Source organism: Gouania willdenowi, chromosome 3, assembly GCF_900634775.1.
Source record: "Gouania willdenowi chromosome 3, fGouWil2.1, whole genome shotgun sequence".
NCBI classification, from domain to species: Eukaryota; Metazoa; Chordata; class Actinopteri; order Blenniiformes; family Gobiesocidae; genus Gouania; species Gouania willdenowi.
In genome coordinates, this window is record NC_041046.1 from 7,413,319 (window position 1) to 7,434,510 (window position 21,192).

Genomic DNA, 21,192 nt, shown 5'->3' on the forward strand with positions numbered 1-21,192 from the left:
CTAACGCGCTGTTTCACTCGAGTCGGTATTGACCTCAACCCAATTCTCTGTGGTGCCGCGCATGGAAGTTAAGCTCTGACCACTGGGTTCGAAGGTAAACAATAATTTTTCTTTCTAATTGTAAATAATACTTTAATTTACTTACTCACTCTTGTAGTTTGGAGCTTTATATTTTGTTTGTGCAGTTTTGTTGTTTTTCTGATTGGCGCTACAATGGCTATGGAGTTTGGTTATCAGCGTCTCAAACATTTCACGGGAGCACACACACACAGTATTTATTTATTATAAAAATATACTAAATGAGCAAAATAAAACACGCCCCTTCACAAGTGTAAAGTGATACTACTTTACATTAGCATCTCATATTTACTTATAAAAATAAGAAAAAACCTCTGACCTTTTGGAATAATACGTAAGCTTGTGTGTGTGTGTGCTCAGAATGGGTGTGTTCATTCCTCCCTGCGCTCCTTGTCATCCCTACACATGGTCTGATTTGGAGGATTTTGTCATTTGGAGCGAGCTGTGCTCTGCAGAGTGAGAGTGAAGAGAGGAACCTTTGCTTTGTGGCTCTGCATTGATCCATTGATCCCTGAGTGTTAGCAGACTGCAGCTCATCTCACAGGTACGGTGTGCTTTCATTCGATGGATGAGGTTTCTATCTGTTGGCTTTTTCGAGCAGGACTGAGGGTGTGTTCTCATATTTTTGGCTTCTTCTTGTTATTGGAGGATGTAATCAGCAGCGTTAATTTTGATTTCTTTATTTTTTGTCTATAGCAGGGATGTCAAACTTATTTTAGTTCAGGGGCCAAATCTGTACTAGTTTGATCTCAAGTGGGCCACAGACAGAGGTGGCAAAAGTACTAGTCTTCAGTACTCAAGTAAAAGTATAGATACTTGAATAAAAAATGACTCTGGTAAAAGTAAAAGAATTCCATCAAATTCCAAATATTTTTTTTAAGAACTTGTAGAATTCTGGAACATTTGAACACGTAGATAATTTAGCACTCATAATAAATAAAATTAGTGAATAAAATGTTTCAAGAAAAAAACATGCAAATGTTGAATTTAACTTTATGTAAGGAGTAGAAAACACAAACATTTGTTAAAAAAGGTAGGAGTAAAATTAAAAAGTTGCCAAAAAAAAAAAAATACCAAAGTAAAGTACAGATACCAGTAAAAACTACTTAAGTACAGTAACAAAGTATTAGTACACAAAGTTTTGTGTGGAGTTTGCATGTGCTCCCTGTGCTGCATGAGTTTTCTTCAGGAACTCCGGTTTCCTCCTTCAATCCAAAAATATAACTCTTAGGTTGATTGGCGTTTCTAAATTGCCCGTCAGTGTGAGTGGTTGACTATGTCTGTGTTGCCCTGTAATGGACTGGCGCCCTGTCCAGGGTGAACCCATGCCAAGCGTGAGCCGGACATAGGCAACAGCAGACCCCCGCGACCCTGAAAAACAGGAACAAGCGGGTCTGAAAATGGATGTACGGAAGTTGTTATTAATTCTTTTTTATTTTGGGGAAACTTTGTGGAAGAATTGGAGAAAAACTTTTAGGATTTTGGAAAAAATTGAGAGTTCTTTCAACAATTTATTTCTAAAAATAACAGCCATCATGTGATATAAACACGTGAGCCCTTTGCAAATATTGTAAAGTTTCATTGAATTTGTGTATTTTGAGGAACTGCGATATCTACTCTATTTACACTGATTCTTCATGGTTTTTTGGTCATTTTTCAAATTCTCTTGGAGACCAAATTTGATGCTCTAAAGGGCTGGAATTGGCCTCAGGGCCTTGAGTTTGGCACAGGTGATCTATAGTCTTTTGACTAAAATGCAACTTAATACAATTGGATTTCATCCCATGTTTGATGATATTATACTCTTGTTTTCATTAGTTGATGAAAATATAATTAATTGTTGATAGAGTTTTTGTTGCCATGTGTTTTTTCAATTTAGTCATAGGCTAGTTATTGTGACTTAAAAAATGTTGTTAGCGAGAAAAACTATGACAAAAATCTTTAATCGAGTATCAAGTGTGCGTGCGTGTGTGTGTGTACTGCTGATCTTCATTGCTTTTTCCCCGAATTTTTCATGTTAGATTAGGTTTTTAATAACATTGTGAATATATATTAGTAATCAATTGAATTTCCCCATATTGTTTTTATCTACTATAATTTTTACCTGATCTGTGAATAAATTCAAAGGTAGACTGACTAAAACTAGTCTTAGAATACAAAGTATTTTGTCTAAAGTAGAAACTAGACTAAATCTAGTCTCAAAATTTACAATGAACCAAAAAAAAAAAAATAGTATAATTATTGTTTTATCTTCAAAAGGAGCAAGTCAGTGTAAAAGTGAAGGAACTAGTTGTTCTATTTCATCCTTACTGACCGCCGCCAGAGGCGGTGCTTAAAGCACTGGATGTTCCAACTCGTGCATGTGCAGGTCGAGTAATTATATCAACAAAGTCACCTGTGAACCCTGGATGACCCGGATAGTCAATATCTACCGGTGTCATCAGGTGCTCTGTTCCTTCTATCTTCTTGCGATTGCGGATAACGATAGCAGGTTGGTTGTTTGCTATTCACAGTTTGTCGTTTGTAGCTTTGTAACCGTAAGGTTGGCGCTTCAAGTGTTCTCGTTTGCTAGAAGCTGCGACTCGGTGTTTTCCCTTTAAGTAGGGCTGGGACACCACAGTCTGCGGCAGGTGAGTGCACCGCTTCAACTTAGTGACCAGTTTACCAGGAACTGCCTGAGGTGAATACCGTACACTTCTTTGTCATCGGCAGTGATTCGCCTTGTGATTGTGTGCTGGTTCAGACTCGGTAGCTCCGCGGCTACGCTGCTGTTTCTCTACTGTGATTAAACAGCTAAGGTTACTCTGCTGTGTTGCTATGCTGCTCTGTTAGCACCGTTGTGGTTACCCTGACAAGTGGATTTGTGGTGTGAGGCCAACACGTTCCTCCTGGCACGATATTGCTAAGCGGTGGCCGGTATTTTGATTGTGTACGCTGAGCGGCTGCGTTCACCTCGGCGCTGCTCTCCCTCTCTCTCTCTCCCTCTCTCTCTCTCTCTTTCTCTCTCTCTCTCTCTCCCCCGCTAACGGCAGTGTGTACGCTGCAGTTTGTCGGGTGTTGCTCCAGTTAGATTCACTGGGAGCCCAGTTTGATATCTCCAGGCCGGTACATTTGCTGGCCTGAGTGAAGTTCCTTCATTGAAGCTGCTGCAGCTCGGCGGTTATTAATATAACTATTATTAATATAATTATTATTGATATAATAATTATTTATATGATAATAATTAATATAATTATTATTCCTAAATAGTATTATTAATGAAAAATAATAATATTAATTAATTATAGCAAGAAAAAAACTTTGGAGAAAGATGGACTGCCATTTGTGTGTCTCCTGCATGGCCCCTCTTCAGGCAGAGGACGGTCACGATCAGTGTCCTGCTTGCCTGGGCTTTGACCACCTAAGAGAGTGGATGTCCGATAATTTGTGCATGAACTGCAGTTTTATGCTGCAACTCTTCAGGTTGGCTGACGCTGAGGGCACAATAGACCTGCCCTCTTCAGGTAGAGCCACCGGCGTTGCTAAGTGCGCCGGCACGTCGTCCGTCGATCCTCTTCGGAAGGCAAGGAATGTAGATCCTCTGGCAAACAAGGTGAATGCTCTCACCACTGAGTTTGCACAGATAAAGGCCATCTTGCTTAACCTACAGACAGAACCCGGTGTGCCAGTCTTCGCGGCTAGCCCTGTCGCAGGTCGATCCCACCTTCAGGTGGAAGATGCACTGTCCATGGCAGCATCCTGTACTCTGTTTGGTGATGCTGACAGGGATGGGCAGGATGAGCTACTCAAACAGCGAATGCTTTTTTCAGGCAGACCCCCAACACCTCGGCCTTTGTGGTGTCTCCTTCTGACCCCTACATTGCAGAGCTCCGCAGATGCTGGCCTGACTCGAGGGTTCTCTCCCATCACACAAGCGATGGCAGGGCTCTGCACACTGCCCTCGACCTCAATGCAGATTGACTGACAATCTTTTGACTCGCAGTTATAACATTGCTGCCCGTATGGATCGTCTAGGTAATTTTCTGTCACAACTGGTACTGGCTTTGTTGAGTACCTTGCAGGATTCCGGGTTGGAGCCTGCGGCCCAGTCCCTCAGCGATGCCTCATTGCAGACATTTGCATTTATGACCAGAGGGGTATTCCATAAAGCGGGGTATGTTCAAACTCTGAGTATGTTCGGGCTCAAATGAGGGAAACTCTGAGTATCCCATTCCTAAATGCGAGGTATGATCTTCTCTGAGTCTGTTACCCTGGCAACATTGTCCGTGAACTATACCTGGTCGCTGGTAGGTTTTATCAAAGCAACCCTGGGTTTCTACCTGGCTCCGCCCACATGAACACCGTTTCTGTACACTTTAATGAACACTTTTCTCTGAAACACATTAGTAACATCACACACCACAGACGTGTTCACATCATTACTAATATTATGTTGCTTTACGGTAGTTTTCTTTATAACGTTGTGGATACAGATCATTAAGTGAAAGTCACTGAGAGGTTGATCTGCATTAAAACATCTACTGACGTCTGTAGTAAAGTTCCCTGAATGCAAACCTGTGGATAATATAAAGGAGGAGATGATCATTTAAATGAATCCACTTTTGAGGCTCGATTGATGTTTTATATTTTTATACAGTTAAATCTGTAGATCACGCATCTTAGAAGGTATGATGGCGCAGTGAATTGCGATGCTGCTCTGGGCAGCAATTGGTCACGGGTTGGCGTCCTGCTTCAGTGTTTTTTTATGACATTTTTTAGGACGTCGAGATGACTGGCAAAAATATTACATTACAAATCAATATAAATGATGCGATATCAAGCGGTTGTCACTGTCTTTATAGCTAGTGTAACAGGAGGGCGCTCTATGCAGCCATCCTATGCTGCTGCCACGTCTCCTCAGACACATTTTATTCATATTATTCACCGCTTGTCACGTCACTGAAACAATAAAGTGATGAAGCGACCAAAAAGTGTGACTAATTACAGGTAATTAAACCACTATAGTCACTGAAGACTGAATGCACCTTTAGAACAGGCTCATATTCCTCAAACACTGGCTTATTTCACCCCTTAGGATGAATAAATCACTCTATTCCGGGTGGTTGCCATGGCAGCGAGTAATCTCTGATCCATTGATGATGGCTTTTTATCGCACGCGTGCACGGAAGTAACCCAAGGTTTACATACTCAGGGTTGATTAACCCACTTCATACCATAGATAGACTCAGAGTTTGTTAACCCTCCTTTATGGAATACTGAGGGAGCTGGGGGGGCTAATGTTGACGATAACACTGACTCGTCGCCAGGTCTGGCTGGCACAGTCCCTCTATCCGAGCCATGTTGCAGAACAATGCGTTGTTTTCTGGTTGTGCCGGACCAGACCTTTGGCCCAGAGGCATTGCAGGCCTTGGAGAATAGTGTGCAGGTTGGCCAAGCGAGGCAGCAGTTTGCCAGTTTACGCCAGGCTCCCCATACTCCTCCTAGGCAGGGACATTTTGCAGGATTGGGTGCGTGTCACCCATACCCATAGCCGACTGCTCACCGTCTGGGCAGTCCAGGGGCCTGCAGGTCACACGTCCATCTGCTCCGATGCCTAAGGGTTGTGGACCAAGTCACCACCCCCACAGAGCCCCAAGGGGTAAGGGGGGCAGAACCTGAACCTCAGGGGCTCATCGTTGGACTCTTTTCCCAGGAGCAGCTCCTCTGCTGGGAAGAGCAGACCACAGACCTTTGGGTAGTGTCCACGCTATCCAGAGGTTACACATTACAGTTCCTTTTTTTTTTTTTTTTTTTTTCTTTTTTTTTCTCTTGTCTGCACATTCTGTTGAAGGTTAACACTACAAGAAGTGCAATCTTGTAACAGCAATGCATATTTTGTTATTGCAATTAAATAAATTTATTTATTTCATTGCATAATTGTGACCATCACCAGCTCTCCCTAGGGAAGGGTAAGAAATACTTTATTAAAGGGAGGGTGTAAAAAAGAGAGGGCAGTGTTACACCAAGGTGAGGGGTTGGAGAGGGGTGGGGAAGTTAACAGGGAAGAGGGATACAAGATAGGAAATGGAATGGGTGGGGAGTAGTCGTTAGGTTTCAAGTGATGCGATGTGAAATTGTGGTTCTGTATATTGTGCTTATTGTTGAGTTATCAAGCCAGTTTGGTGACCAGTGTGCGGCTTAGGAATAATGGTGGTGGCTGTGAACAGAGGAAGAAGTGAGTGGAAATTCCATAAAACAGGTATTTGGGAACAACGTGTCTGTGGTTGAGCCCAGTATGAGTGTTATCCCACAGCCCAAGGCCAGTGCATCCATGACAAATGTATTTCCAAGAACCGCCACTGCAAAACCCACGAGCCGCCCCCGGGCCCGAAGAAGCAGCCAGGCCAGCAGCAAGAGCGGGCAATCTGGGGGCCCCCGGCGACCACCCCACGGCCAAGCAGCCCCCCGAACGCCCCCAAGATCCCAAGCCGAGAGGCAGCCATCGCCCCCCCCCATACACACCCAAGAAAGCCCCAAGGAGCCAAGGACCCAGCGCACCACGCCACCGATCCAACCCCCAACCCCCAGATGTACAGGCGCAGGGTACGCGTTTGTTGGACTGGTGTGCATAAATTTAGAAACAATCCACACCCCATAGTGTGCGTGTGAGTGTGCGTGCGTGGGTGTGTGTGTTTAATTCAGAATTAAATTTGCATTAGGAATTAAGTGTTTACAAGGTCAGTTTAAAGAGGATTTCACTTTTATTCTGAATTAAAGAGGAATTAAATCTCCCATGTGAACCAGCCATGAAAAAGCTATTTAACCTCCCACTTTTCAATAGCAAGACATACAGTACTTCCTACGGGCACTGCACTAGTTTTTAAAATGTACTGTAAGTACAGATATTTGTTTGAAAAAGGAAAAAGTCACCAAAAAAATAAATACTGAAGTGAAGTACAGATACCAGAAAAAACTACTTAAGTACAGTATAGAAGTATTTTTACTTTGTTACTTGTCACCTCTGGTTCTTTTTTAATCCTGTAATAAAAGATATGAACATGATTTACATGTATTTATTTATTTTACTGCAATGGAAACTGGCTTACCAAAGTTGTTCTTTTAACTTTGACGATATCCATATCTCATATAGATATCATCACAAATGCCGATAGAAATTGCCGCTCGAAAGTTTGTTGACAAATGATCCTGACATTTGAACTCAAGAAAAGTTTTGCAAATTGCATTGTGGGATTTGGACTTTTTAAATTATATATTTCTACTGTGATTTCTTTTGTTTCTTTGTCAGACAAGTAAGACAGTGATTCACTTGATGTCATTTTTGTTCTGTTGTATTTATAATTTGTAATCTGTGTTCCTGTGAAAGTCACAATATCAACATACATCGTTGCTTTGTCAACATAAAACATATCATTTTGGAAAAGTCTTTAGGACATACAGTATAGTGGATGAGAACAACCTTTGGATGAAATATTGTTACTGTTTAAAAAAAATAGAAAAAATTCAGCTTCTACAAGCCCAATAAACCTTTGTAATAGTTTTATGTGGTGCATCAGTTAGGGTCCAGGTACAGACACAATGATGCGTAACGCCTACATTAGTTGAGTGTTTTCAGTGATATTTTGAGCCTGTTGTCCTCTTTCAGGACAAAATGAAGACAGAGTATTCCTTTGAGAAGAACGGGAACCAAGAAATCCTAAATGTAAGTGGTCAGCAAGCATTCCGGACATTTCCAGAAGTGGATAACTGAGTAGCTTTCTCAGACTCACTAGCTGTACTCAACCAAAAAATAACAGAAAACCCTCTTCTGTTGTTTACGACACAACTCATCTTTCCAAACTCTCCGCAGACACAAAATGGCTTCAAGTGGAGAGATGAATCTGTGGCTTCCAACGTGGGGGATACTGATGTGGACTGCAGTCCTAAAGCCTCCAGACACAATAAATACCACCAAAGCCTGCAGACCCTGAAGCCTTTTCGCTGCTCTTCATCAAAGTCAGTTGCTTAAAAACATTCACACTGTTTGGTAATCCTTTGTCAGCCAACAAGTTGTATTTGTTCCCTTTAATGACCAATATGTCCATCTCACTATGTCATTGTAGTAAAATAAAAGTTGTACATTTTCTATTGCCTTCTACCTGCATATGTGTTGCCTGCTTTGTTCAGGGCTGATGTTGGCCTGTTTCTATGTTAAGGACTCATCCGTTGGACGATGCAGGGCTCTTGTCCTTTACCACGTTTGCCTGGATGACCCCCATGATGTGGGCCATGTTCAAGGACAAACTGGACCTGTCTTCTCTCACCCTGTCCTCACAAGATTCCTCTGACACCGCTGGAGAAAGGTCCCAGACTCTCAGGGCTAAACCTTTATCCTACCCTTAGAAGTTAGAGCTAAAAACACAAACATTTGTCAGATAATTCCCTATTCTAGTGTTAGTGAATGTGCTTCAAAATCAATTAACACTTTTCTAGTGCTTCCTTCTCTGGAAAAATAAATGAAAAATGCCAGGAAAGTTAGATGAGAAAAGAATGTAAACAGGGATGTCAAGATTATATGTTAATGCCTTGACGTGTTAGTTAATATCTAGTAGTAGTAGGTTCACTAAAGTGCTTTGCAGTGTGGAGGATTATCAGAGAGAGCTAACTCTGAATGATAATATCTAGAATGTGATCAGTGGTCAACAGTGATAGCTGAATGAAGGAATGGGGATTATTGATGTAAAGCATGACTGAACCATTGCAATAAGTCCAGACGTGTGTTCTACAGGCTTCAGAGACTCTGGGAGGAAGAAGTAGCAAAGGTTGGCATTGAAAAGGCCTCCCTGGCTCGTGTGATCGTTCGCTTTCAGAAAACTCGGCTGATTCTCTCCGTGGTCATTGGTGTTTTGGCCATGGCAATGCTGTTCCTGGGCTCAGTGAGTATCCAACCATGTTTGAACAAATGGATTCATCTTGTTGACTCTGAACAATGAGTAACTTTGTTGTTGAGTGGTCATCACTTTGTTATTGCAACCTATCAGTAGTTTACATGTTCTAACCATCACCTTAGTGTCGGTTTCTTTCACCACATTGCAAACATGTATTCACAGGAACTCCCTTATACTCTCAGTTGCAGTGACCGAAGGTCTACTTTTTATTCTAACCTGTTATTTTCTTGTTCACTACATTGTGCAGTGACAGTAAACACCTATTTTTTTCTTAATTTAAAAGATCATTGTGTGAAAAAGGCAACATTCACCAAAAAAAGGCCTAACACATGCACACAATACAAATTGACTTCTACCATTAATGCTGATACTTCATTCTTTCATAAATTCATGAAAAAAAAAACGCAGAAGTGAAACATTTAAATTGCTTTACTCAAATAACAGACACTACCCTATACATAAACTAGTCTTTAAAGGAGTCATATCATGCATTATTATAGCTCCACAGGCCCCTTTTCTGATGTGCTTCTGAGAGCAACTCGTTTTGGTGCGGCCTCTTTAAATGCAAATGCAACACTTCATACCCCGCCCCCTCTCCAGGTTACAGAGGTGACACTCGGTTCAGCTCCACCCTGTTCGGCCATTTTTGTAGTTTGATAGAAGAGATACGATTATCTAGCGGCGCAGAAACTTTTTATTCACACGTTATTTACAAAATGTCAACAACGTTAGACTTGTCCATCCAGCCTTACATGTTCAAGCCAGAGTCTGACCCAGCGGAGCGAGATGAAAATGAAGATGAGGAACCTGCAGAACAACGTCTTCATATAGATATTAACAAGTGAGCTATACAAGCACCAAGCTAGCACTAGCGCTAAGCCAACGTCACAAAATGCATTTTAATACAGTCTTTTCAAAGACAAAAACGGCAAAATGAAATGACTAATGAAAACTTTAGACTTAAATTAAATCACGTAGGCCATATCATCAAGGATCTAAAACGAGCACACAGCGCTAACATATGAAGACGGTGCTAATGCTAATGCTAACAAAACAATGACAGGGACGTCTTATCATTACACTTTTTAGCGTTATTTACAGCTTACCGAAGTGCTCTGTTCGTCGTCTCCAAAGATAGAAGGAATTGAACCCTCAATCAGACAAAGTCTTTCTGTAAATCCTTCTTTATACTGGTGGAGGTTGATGAAGCAGTCATCCTTGAAGTGCTTCGCGCACACAAAAATGACCTTATCCACAGATGTGGGTACATTTCTATAAAAAATAAAACTCAACCAGGCACTTTGAAAAGGTTCTGATGCTGGGAGACGGTGTAATGAAGCGTGTGGGTTACTACATCCAACAACCGAACATTTTGACTTATCCTCTCGTAACTTCGGCATCCTTGAGCTTGGACTACAAAATAAAAGCAAGAAATAAAAATGGCGGATTGCTCAAAGTGTTGGGCCTGGAGTCGATGTCCAAATTTGGCAGTTCCGCTGCAAATACTGTGACGTTATTGTTCAAAAAACATAATAGAGAATAGAAAAATCAAAACAGATTGAAAAATACGACCAAAACAGAATAGAAAGATATCAACGGAGCACCTGAAGAGACTCATTTGAACTTTTCTGTACTTCTAAACACTCTAAATATACAATAAAATGCATTTAAGGGCTAAAAAAGTGGATTTAGCATGATATGTCCCCTTTAATATAAGCCTGTGGAGATTCTAGTCCTTTTATACCTCAAAAAACAAATTAAAGGTCCAGTATTGTGCTATTTTTCACCCATCTCTAATTGTTCTAAGAACCTTAACGACATAGTGTTTGAGGTTTATTTTCCCAAAGTCAGTTACAGAGTGCTCCTAAAAACAGGCTGTTTTTTGGGCCTTTGTGTATAGCAGCGTGTGTGTTTATCACAGCAGCAGTGCAATAAATCATTAATAGTCTTCTCCTCCTCCTCTGACCATGGAAATAGTCCATTTAAGATGATATTCCATTATTTTGTCCGACCGCTACATCGCATTGGGTCACACACACTTCGGATCATCCCATAAAAGCGATAAAAGGCGGTATAACGGCTACTAAAAATGGAAGTGATTGTGACCACACGTGCTGTGCTGCAGGGAAGTAAACTCTCAACTTTCAGCTCAGTCAGCTGTTTCAAACACTCACACAAGATGCTACGCCACTTTCTTGTCCTCCTCACCTCTTATGACCAGGATTAGTTCATTTAAAATGATAGTTCATTGTTTTGTCCGATCGCTGCGTCACATTGGGTCACAAACATGTGAGATCATCCCATAAAGGCGATACAAGGTGGTATAACGGCCACTAAAAAAATTAACTGATTGTGAGCCCTCCTTTGTTTATCTATATACTGGATTATTTATATACTGAATGTAAAGATATCAACTGTGATAATAACTGTAGTATCAACCTGCCTTCACTATGTTTATTTTGACTGTGAGATAGTTTGAGAGGGAGGAGCTCACATTCTTATAGGGTAGGAGGAGCCAGGATTGTCAGGAGGAGGTTCCGCGTTGTGATGTCACAACGCGGAAAAAAAGTAATAATGTATTAAAAGTTTTGGGAAAAACTAAGTAACATGTAAACATGCAGAAAAAAAACAGATGAAATGTAGTGAAGCTGCCACAGCAAACGTGCTAAAGAGGTCAGTAAATCACTGACCTGTGTGTCTGTCTCTCCACAGTCAGTCCTGGTTCATGAGATCCTTGAGTATACTGAGAACTCTGAGGACTCCACAGTGTTACATGGAGTGCTTTTGTCGTTGGGCCTGTTCATCGCAGATGTCTTCAGAAGCATCTTCATCTCCTTGATGTGGGCTTTGAACCTACGCACAGCTGTCAGACTGAAGGGAGCTTTCTGTTCTTTGGGCTTTCAGAAGATCATCTCTCTGCGAGTGCACAGCGGCATTTCAATGGGCGAGGTACTGATGGGAACACCTGCGTACGGTTTCAAACAGCTTTCAAAGTACACATACAGAAATACACTTGACGTCATCAATATGTGTTGCTTTGGATACGAGAGTAAGTTGAAAGCTGTTATTTTATTTATTGATTTTTAGAGGTTAAGATATATCAACGTTTCATGTAACTATGTAATTATTAATCAAATAATACATTGATATATCCTAACTTTTAAAAACATAAGGAAAGAACAGGCTTTTCAACTTACTTACATCTTGTGTGCTTTCAGTTCCTTCAAAATAAAACGCTACGTCGTGTTTTAAGGCCTGAGGCCGTTGAGTCTGATTACTTTTATTTTGAAGCCTGAGACCTTATCATTTGACGGCGCTTGGTTTGATAAGTGAGGCTGTTAGATCTGATGGAGGTTTTGCTGAGTCATGAGTCAGTTTGGTCTAACAAATGATAAAGATTTTTCTGATACCTGATACCTCACTCTGAGACCTGAGGATGTCCTAAAATGTACACATAATTCAGTCCCATCCTGACCCTTTGTTCTTTCACATCGTACTCCATTATTCATCCATTCTGTCCTTAACCTCTGAGCGAGTTTGGGTTGTGCAGGTCAATCAAACTTAAGTCATTTATTGAGGGAGACGTGGCTCAGATGGTAGATGGGTCTCCTTCTGATCCAGAGGTTGGGGGTTCAGTCCCATTCAATACCTGTTGAAGTGTCCTTGGACAAGACACGGAACCCTAAGTTGCTCCCGATGGTTGATTAGCTCCTTGCATGACAGCTCAGTCCCATTGGTGTGTGAATGTGTGAATGAGCTGATATTGTAGGGCGCTTTGGGACTACCTCAGTGGTTATAAAGCACTATATAAATCAAGTCCATTTACCATTAACAATTGATTGAATAATATGTATCGGCGATTACATTGCCTGAGTAACTTTAAATCACTGGCAGTGGCCCAATGATGACTCGGCAGACTTTTCTGACTGCTGACTCATGAACCCTGGTTGTAGAGCTTCAGATTGATGCCTGATGAGTCATTTCTGAGTTCCTGGTATATTTTTACTTCACAGCCACTCTGGGATAGAATGTCTTATACAATGGTGGGTCAATCAACCCTGAGTATGTAAACCTTGGGTTACTTTCGTGCAGTTCAGCGACTATAGTCTTTGAAATTGATTAGTCCTGCTTTTTGGTCGCTTCATGACTTCTTTGCGCCAGGGACGTGACGATCATTTAATAATGTTAATAAAATGTGTTTGAGGAGCCGTAGCAGCAGCAGAGCCCTCCCGCTACAGTGGCTATAACGACAGTGAAGGCAGCTGGACATCGTATTTCTATTGATTTTTAATGTAATGTAGTCACCAGAGTCATTCTTTCTTCTTGCTTCTCTCGACGAGGACAGTCGCACTCTCTGTTTCTCCCTCCCTTCCTTTCTTATCTCTCCCAGCTGCTGCTTTGTCTGGTCTTGTGAGCCTAACAAGAGCCTCTCTCTGTAACTCATCCAAAACCGGAATAATGGAATTAATTAGTTGGTCTCTCAGTGCTATCGATCAGATTTTTTCGACGAAAAGAACCGGGGGTGGTGAACCCGCATGTCCAAGCGGGACGTTTGCGGCTGGATACACCCTTGACCCTTGGAACAAGTGGCGAGTTGTGTGTCTGTCCATCCTTTCCGTGGAAGACGTGGAGGACATCTACATGATTGGAATAATGATAGTAGGCATGCTGCTGATCGGAGCTGGTGGCTTCCTAATCTATCGAAAAGTCCGTACTACGCTGGCGACTGTTTTGGAAAAGCTGCCAGTGATTTCTGAAGGATGTAGCAGGGCTCTGAACACTCAGACTCATGTGTTGATCGATATCAAAAGCAAGCAAGAGCTGCTTTTGGATCGTCTACGCGTTATGGATAACAACTGGGAGAAGTTGGAGGCCCGGCTTGGAAGTGGAAACTAGGCCATTCATTGGATTACAGCAGAGAGACCCAGGACAGAAGGCTATTGGAAATTAACATAGCCTGTATCAAATCACATTGCTTATCTCCCTTTCGGCTCCCCAGCCAGCCAAGGCTAAAGCCAAGGTTGTCTCAACTCTCATCACCAGGAAGTTTCTGCAGACGGTGGCTCTTACCCCCACTCCCTCCCCCCGCTCCTTCCCTACATTCCCACCTGGAACTGTTGATGCTGAACTTTTCCACACGTCATCTGGTTGTCAGTAACGCAGCTACAGGTCTTCAACTTCAAATGCCTCGTCGGCCATCTTTCCCCACCTCCCATCCACAGCTGCATGGAGGCGTGGTTGCAGCGCCCATTGGCAGCACGCCCATGTCCCCAAACGGCTGGAATCCTGCTGTTCTTCCCACCTGACCCCCTCCCCCAGCAGTGGCGGCTGCTGGTCTTTCATGCAGGGGAAGCTCATTTTCTGCCTACTTCAGAAAATGTATCTGTTTATTTTATTTTGTTGTCAACAACTATTTGTAGATTATCACACACGCACGCGAGTAGCTGCTGCGCGCTGGAGTGTGAGTGTTTGGTGAAAAGTCTCACAACACAAGCAGTAACAGTCTCCACAAACACCAAAAACAGACACTAGGTTTGTCAGAAGTTAATTCGCTATGAGAGGATCAGCAAAGTCTCCGTGTCAACACAGAGCAACGGACTGAAATATTTGAAAAATCCGCCTGTGTGCTTACAACGTCATACTCTTTGATTGGCTCATTTCGCTGTCAATCAAAATTGAATTAGCCTGAGACAGATCATCCAATCATCATCCATTATTCCAGCGTCCGGAACAGACAGCTCCAGCCCACTGCTCCATAGACCTCCTGTGAAGCCCGGCGTCCGATGGGCGGGACTAAGTGCGTCATAACCGAGCATTTATCCAATGAGCGTCTAGTTTGACTGCAGTGGATCAACCCCTAAACCCTCTCCCATTGAAGTCAATTGAAGCTGAACTTCACCACTGTTTATTAACACTGTGACGCTGCGGGAATGAATGAAGAACGTCACGCTGTCACTGTCAGTTTCCTGTTATAAGAAGCTGATTCTGAACTAAACATACATGTGTTCTGTCATATATTTAGTCAATGAAATGTACACACAACACTACATATTTGACCACTGATTTTAGGGGAAGCTGAGGTTCCCTTGTAGTCTTAAAGCATCCGCCACTGTCCCCCAGCCAACCTCCCACCCAACCCTTCCCACATGCCTTGTCTTGAGTTGTTTGACTGTGTCATGCTTACATTTATGTTTGCAGAGGCGGTTTTTTTTTCCTGGTTTCACACTGTTTTCTCTGTTTAGGGAAATCAATTTCAAACTGCCAGTTTTTTTTTCCCCTCACCCCTCCTCTCCTCCTGTTGTTGATCCCTTTTTACCCTAAATATGTGGGCGCCGCAAAAGGCTGCCCCGGTGTGTTGATGTGTCTTCTTTCATTGCAACTACCAAGTCAAATTCCTCGTATTGTTCTAAACTGTACCTGGTCAATAAAGCTGATTCTGATTCTGATTCTGATGTCAACGTCCACAAAAAGACGTCATTAAAAAAAAAAAAAAAAAAAACTGAGCCTGGGATCAAACCCTCGAACGTACGCTCCCAACAACAGAGCCTTAACTCGTTACATCGAGTTATAAATGCCACGTTTGTACTCAGGGAACTTCACTCCAGATGTCAGTAGACCTCTCAGTGTCTTTCCCTAAATGCTCTGCATCCAAAAAATTGCCAAAAAAAAAAAAAAAAATTATTTGTATAGCGCCAAATCATAACCAATGGTATCTCAAGACACTTTACAGTAGAGCAGTCTTAAGGACGGACTCTTCATTTTATGGATACACACATATGCATATATACGTATATACACATACATATGTATCCCACACCCAACATGAATTCATCATGGCGGCAAGGAAAACCTTCTGTTTAGCAGCAGGAACCTATGATGAACAGCCATCCACGTTATGCTATCATGTGGTGTGTAATGTTAAATGTGTGTCAGAGAACAGTGTCAAGGTACATTAAAATGTTCTTTAAGAAGCGGTGTTCAGGTGGGCGGAGCCAGGTATGAAACCCAGGATTTCTTTGATAAAACCTGTCAGAGACGAACAATGTTACCATGGGGACGGGACCCGGATAAGCAAACTGCTTCTCTCGTCTCCTTTTTCGGCATGTACAAAAAAAGAAAAAAAAAAAAAAAAGAAAAAAAAAGTGAATGTAACCATGTCGGAAATAAACTGAATAAATAAATAAATAAATAATGGTAACAAACTCAGAGAAGAACATACTGTACCTGACGTTTAGGAATGGGATACTCAGTTTCCCTCATTTGAGCCCGAACATACTCGGAGTTTGAACATGACCCGATTTATGGAATACCCCTCTCTTTAGTAATAATAATAACTACAATATTTGCATTTCCTGAAGAAAATGCAGGTGAGGATGCAGATATTGGCCCGCTTTGCACGGTATTAGCTTATCATTGGCATTATCTAGCATTAGCATTAGCAAGAACATTAACCTAGCATCATCATTAACAATAGCATTGCAATAGCATTAGCCTAGCATTAATATTGACCTAATACAGGGGTTGGCAACCCGCGACTCCAGAGCCGCATGTGGCTCCCATAGTGAATAATAGTAACTATTTAATTACAATGTATTTTTATTTGAGTTTGTTAGTTCTTATTATTTATTTTTTAATTTTGATAATTTATTATTTGATCCTAATTTGTAGATTATGGTAATCTTGTAACATTCAAATAAAACATTTTAATATTTTTGTCTCTCAAAATATGCGTCACAGCTGCCGATGTGCGACACCTGACACATGTGGTCCCCCGGACTTACCCACACCTTCACCAGCAGCGGCATGGTTTATTGAGGTTTTTGACCCCTGGTAGGGAAATGATGGATAAATCCAAAAAAATAGTTTAATGCTGCATTGGCAGATTCATTTGCTTTCACGGCTGATGAGACTGGTTTACCAGTCTGCTTAATATGTGGTGAGAAATTGGACAAACAACAAAAAGTCAAATGTTGCAAGACATTTCAAGAATAAACACTCAGTCTTTGCTGAAAAATATCCAGAGGGAGAGGAGCAAAAAAGGCTGTTTTGGAACTGATGCGGAAGGCTGATACGAGAAAAAATCACTTCATGCAGTGGATTAGGTCTGCAAATTCAACTACATATGCTAGTTTTATGGCTGAATGGCAGAAAACATCACTAGAAAGCAAATTAAAGATATAAATTCAGCTTTGGCGTACTCAATCACCTGTGATGAATCCAAAGACAAAAGTAACATTGAACAAATAGCTCTGTTCTGCTGATATGTGAACTTTGCTGGCCCGCAGGAAGAAATGATTGAACTGATACCCCTAAAAGGCCAAACACGGGGGGAAGACATCTGTGAAGCTGTCTTGGATTGTTTAAGAGCCAGAAAAATAAACACCACCCACCTGGTGTCAGTGGCTATTGATGGGGCACCGTGTATGATAGGAGGGCAGAAGGGCTTTGTGACTTTGCTGCAGAAGTCGCTGGATAGAAAACTGCTGACATTTTATTGCACCCTGCACCAAGAAACACTGTGCGCTCAAACATTTCCTCCGGAATGCACAGAAGTAATGAATGTTGTCATTCAGATTGTCAACAGTCAGTTCCGTTTGTTACTGGATGAGGTTGACAGCACATATTCTGACCTCCTGTTGCATAACCAAGTCCGGTGTCTGTCCAGAAGGGAAGTGCTGAAATGCTTTGCCACGTGTCTGGAAGAGGTGAAAACTTTCCTGGGCAGCAAAGGGCTCACCTTTCCTGAGCTGCAACAGCCAGAGTGGCTGGAGAAGCTACACTTCATGGTTGATATGACGGCGCACCTGAACACGTTGAACACATCTCTTCAGGGCAAAGGAGGCACAGCTCTGCACATGCTGGAGGAGGTTTTGGCATTCGAGCGAAAGTTGACAGTGTTAGCCAGAGATTTACAGAGATGTACATTGTCACTTCCCCATTTTGAGGAAATTCAAACAAGCTTACAATGTGATAAATTCTCAGTATTTGCAGTCTGCAATCATCGCAATGCAAATATAATTTGGGAAACGATTCTGTGAGTTCAGAGAGGAAAAAAACACATTATCCTTCCTTGTCACTCCCCTGAGCAAGGGGAATATGACTGGATTTACAGGTTTAAGTCAACCCGATCATGAGATGGAACTGGCCGACATCGCCAACAAAGATATATGGGTGTCCAAGTTTAAAAGCTTGACAGCTGATCTTGAAAATGTTGCCGTCAGAAGGCCATTCTTGCTCAGAATCACAAATGGAGTCATAATGAATGTCAAGTATTCTCTTAACTGTCCTGTACTTGATAGGACGAGAGACCCACTGAGAAGACGTTTGACAGGAATTTACTCTGACATCAGGTTTCTTTACTGCATTTCCTGCAATGCCTTCAGTCTTTAGGCAGTCTTTAGTTCTTTAGGTAAAAAACCTTAAACACAAACAGCACTTAATTAATGTAGTAACAGAAACTGTATAACAACATTTTTACAATTACTCAGTTAACAAAAATTGGTATATTTTTACTCTGTCAAACACATTGTAATCAAAATAATTCTTACATACCTTAAGTTCACACTGTAAATATTTCATACATTTAAACAAGATTCATCACTCTTAAATTAAATATTTTTCTTTATATTTTAACCATATTGTTTGTATTTTACTCTAATACGTAATCTGCCCAATTTTTAAACTTCACTTCTGTATTTTCAAGCACTTAAATTATATCAAAATAATGTTTTAATCTAATCCACAACAAAAGCAGTACATACTTGGTCACATTTGAGAAATACAGAGCGTCCCTGAATGCAACATTGTTGTACACATTTAAGACTGTGAATGGAGTGCATCCGCGGAGCAACAAGCTCTGACCGGCGGTGTCTTCTCTTATGACCGAGTCAGTTTGTAGTAGAGAAAGTCCTCCAAACATGGTGCAGCCGTTCACGTGCTCTCTGATCCTTGATGCTGCAGAGAGCATGCCAAACACTCAGATGCCCTGCTGATTACCCACATGTGTGCACCTGCTGAGCCACTCAGGTATGCAGCAGAGGAGGAGGCAGAGCTCACCAACAGCACGCCCATTGTTTGACCCAACAATGAAAACCTTCCCAAACCGGACAAAGTTGTGTTTGAAACATGGAATGCCATCCCTGACACTTACATGAACATGAAAAAGTATGCATTTGGAGTCCTGTCAATCTTCGGATCCACATACGTATGTGAGCAGTTCTTCTCCAACATGAACTATATTAAAAACAAACACCGCTCACGCCTCACAGACGACAGCTTACAGTCCTGTGTGAAAATGAAGGTGACGTCTTACAGCCCTGATCTGCAGATGCTGTGCACTGAGGTTCAGGAGCAAAAATCACATTAATAAAGTCAAATAAATATTTTAATTAGCTATTAGTTTGCATATAAAATGAAATAGTCCTTTTTTATTTAGGTTGACAGCTGTCTTTTCCACTTTGGGAACCTAGGGTGTAGCACATATAAATAGTTTTTGACCTCTGTCTCTCTCTTTAATCCAGGCCATAAACGTTTTAACCACTGATGGCCACAAACTGTTTGAGGCAGTGTTGTTTGAGAGTTTCGTGCTGGTGTCACCTCTGCTGCTTGTTGTGTGTATCATCTACGCCTGTTTTGTTCTGGGCTTGACCGCTCTCGCTGGGGTTGGCACCTACATCGTCTTCATCCCTACTCAGGTAGGTCATAAACTCTTTCCATTTAACCATCTTCTAATGACTTGTAGAAGACACATTCTTTCAATGATACTATATTAAGGAGCATCACCATTAGCGCTTTAAAGGTCAATGAATTGAAACGTTAAATACAAATAGCAGCTCAAAATGTAAAAGTACATTTAACGAAAACAGAAAAAGGTAAAGAGGCACAAGAGCAACATACTGTTATATGTTAAAGAAAATTAAATTGTAAATAACTTTAAAATCATTTCTGGAATTTAAAGCTGTAAATATATATTTCAAATCAAGTTTTTGAGAATTTCAAACCCTCCTCATTCCCCAAGCTTTTATTTATCAATTGTGTGCCCCAGTTTTAAAACTCCCATGTGTAAATTACTGTACAATAATCACTAATAGTTCCTAAGTTGTAAAACATTCTTTTTTAAGTTGTGATTTTGGTTTTCCCTTCAATTTTTCGACTTCAAGCTAAATCGTCCCCTGGGCTGAATCCAATAGTTTGGTGGGCTGAAATCGGGCCGCAAACCCACCTCCTGCTCCATATTAGTTCACAGGGGTGGACTGGGACAAAAATTCAGCCCTGGCATTTTGTGTCCAGACCAGTCCACCACATTATCAGCGACACCATGTAGAAGCTGTTATTAAGTCAGTGACGCTCAACATGTGGCTCTTTATATCTTACTTTTAATTATTATTCCCCTAGAAAACATTAAAAGGTGGAAACATTTTAACCCTTTTTACTGATTCCCTTTGGCCATTTTGTTTCTTCCTTTGTCCCATTTTTTCCCTTTTCTAAAAGTTCTGACATTTTTTTCATAGTTTACCTACCTTTTGCCAATACATTTTTTTGTCCATTTTTGCAAGTTCATTTTGACACTTTTATCCAATTTTTATCTTTTCTTGAAATTTGATGGCGACTTTTCATCCAAATAAGCTAACTTTTGCCCAATAAATACCACTTGTTGCCTTTTTTCCCAGCATTTTGCCTTTTTTTGCTCCACATTTTTGCCCTTTTTCACTATTGTTTGCCACATGTTGCTCATTAAAGCTATCCTGTTCCATTACATACCACCTTGTTCCTCTTTATTTGCCCATTTTTTGCCCACTCTTGACTGCTTTTGCTCCATTTTAGTTACTTTCCACTCTTTTCTTGCCAAGTTTTGGCCACTTTTGGACCAATTTTGGCCACCTGTTACCAAGTCTGCCTCCAGTTGGACCGGCCCACCCGGTATGCCAGATGGCCAGTCCACCCCTATTAGTGGGTGAACGATCCAACACTGAGTTAAATCTGCTTCACAATGATAGGAAGAGCCAATAGCAAGATAAGTTACAACATAAAGAAGGGAATGACATCAAGTTGAATTATTAATGACTTGATAAGTTTTGACTCCAACCCTCAGCAAACATTTTCCAAAGCAAAGCCAGTCAACATATCTACAGGTATCTGTTTTAATTCTCCCCCCAAAAAACCTCATTGTAAATCTTTTGTTCTATTTTCA

At 41.4% G+C, this 21,192-nt stretch overlaps 1 protein-coding gene across 1 annotated transcript in view; it reads left to right on the forward strand.

Annotated features, from left to right (window-relative positions):
* The first annotated feature begins 500 nt into the window (after positions 1–500).
* The window catches only part of LOC114455649 (multidrug resistance-associated protein 9-like), a 73,432-nt gene continuing 52,740 nt past the window's right edge, over positions 501–21,192 (forward strand). The window contains 7 exon segments of the mRNA XM_028437026.1: positions 501–622; positions 7,721–7,777; positions 7,925–8,070; positions 8,271–8,417; positions 8,843–8,990; positions 11,715–11,951; positions 19,523–19,696. Of these exon segments, the coding sequence (XP_028292827.1) occupies positions 7,727–7,777; positions 7,925–8,070; positions 8,271–8,417; positions 8,843–8,990; positions 11,715–11,951; positions 19,523–19,696 (903 nt within the window). The 5' untranslated portion in view covers positions 501–622; positions 7,721–7,726.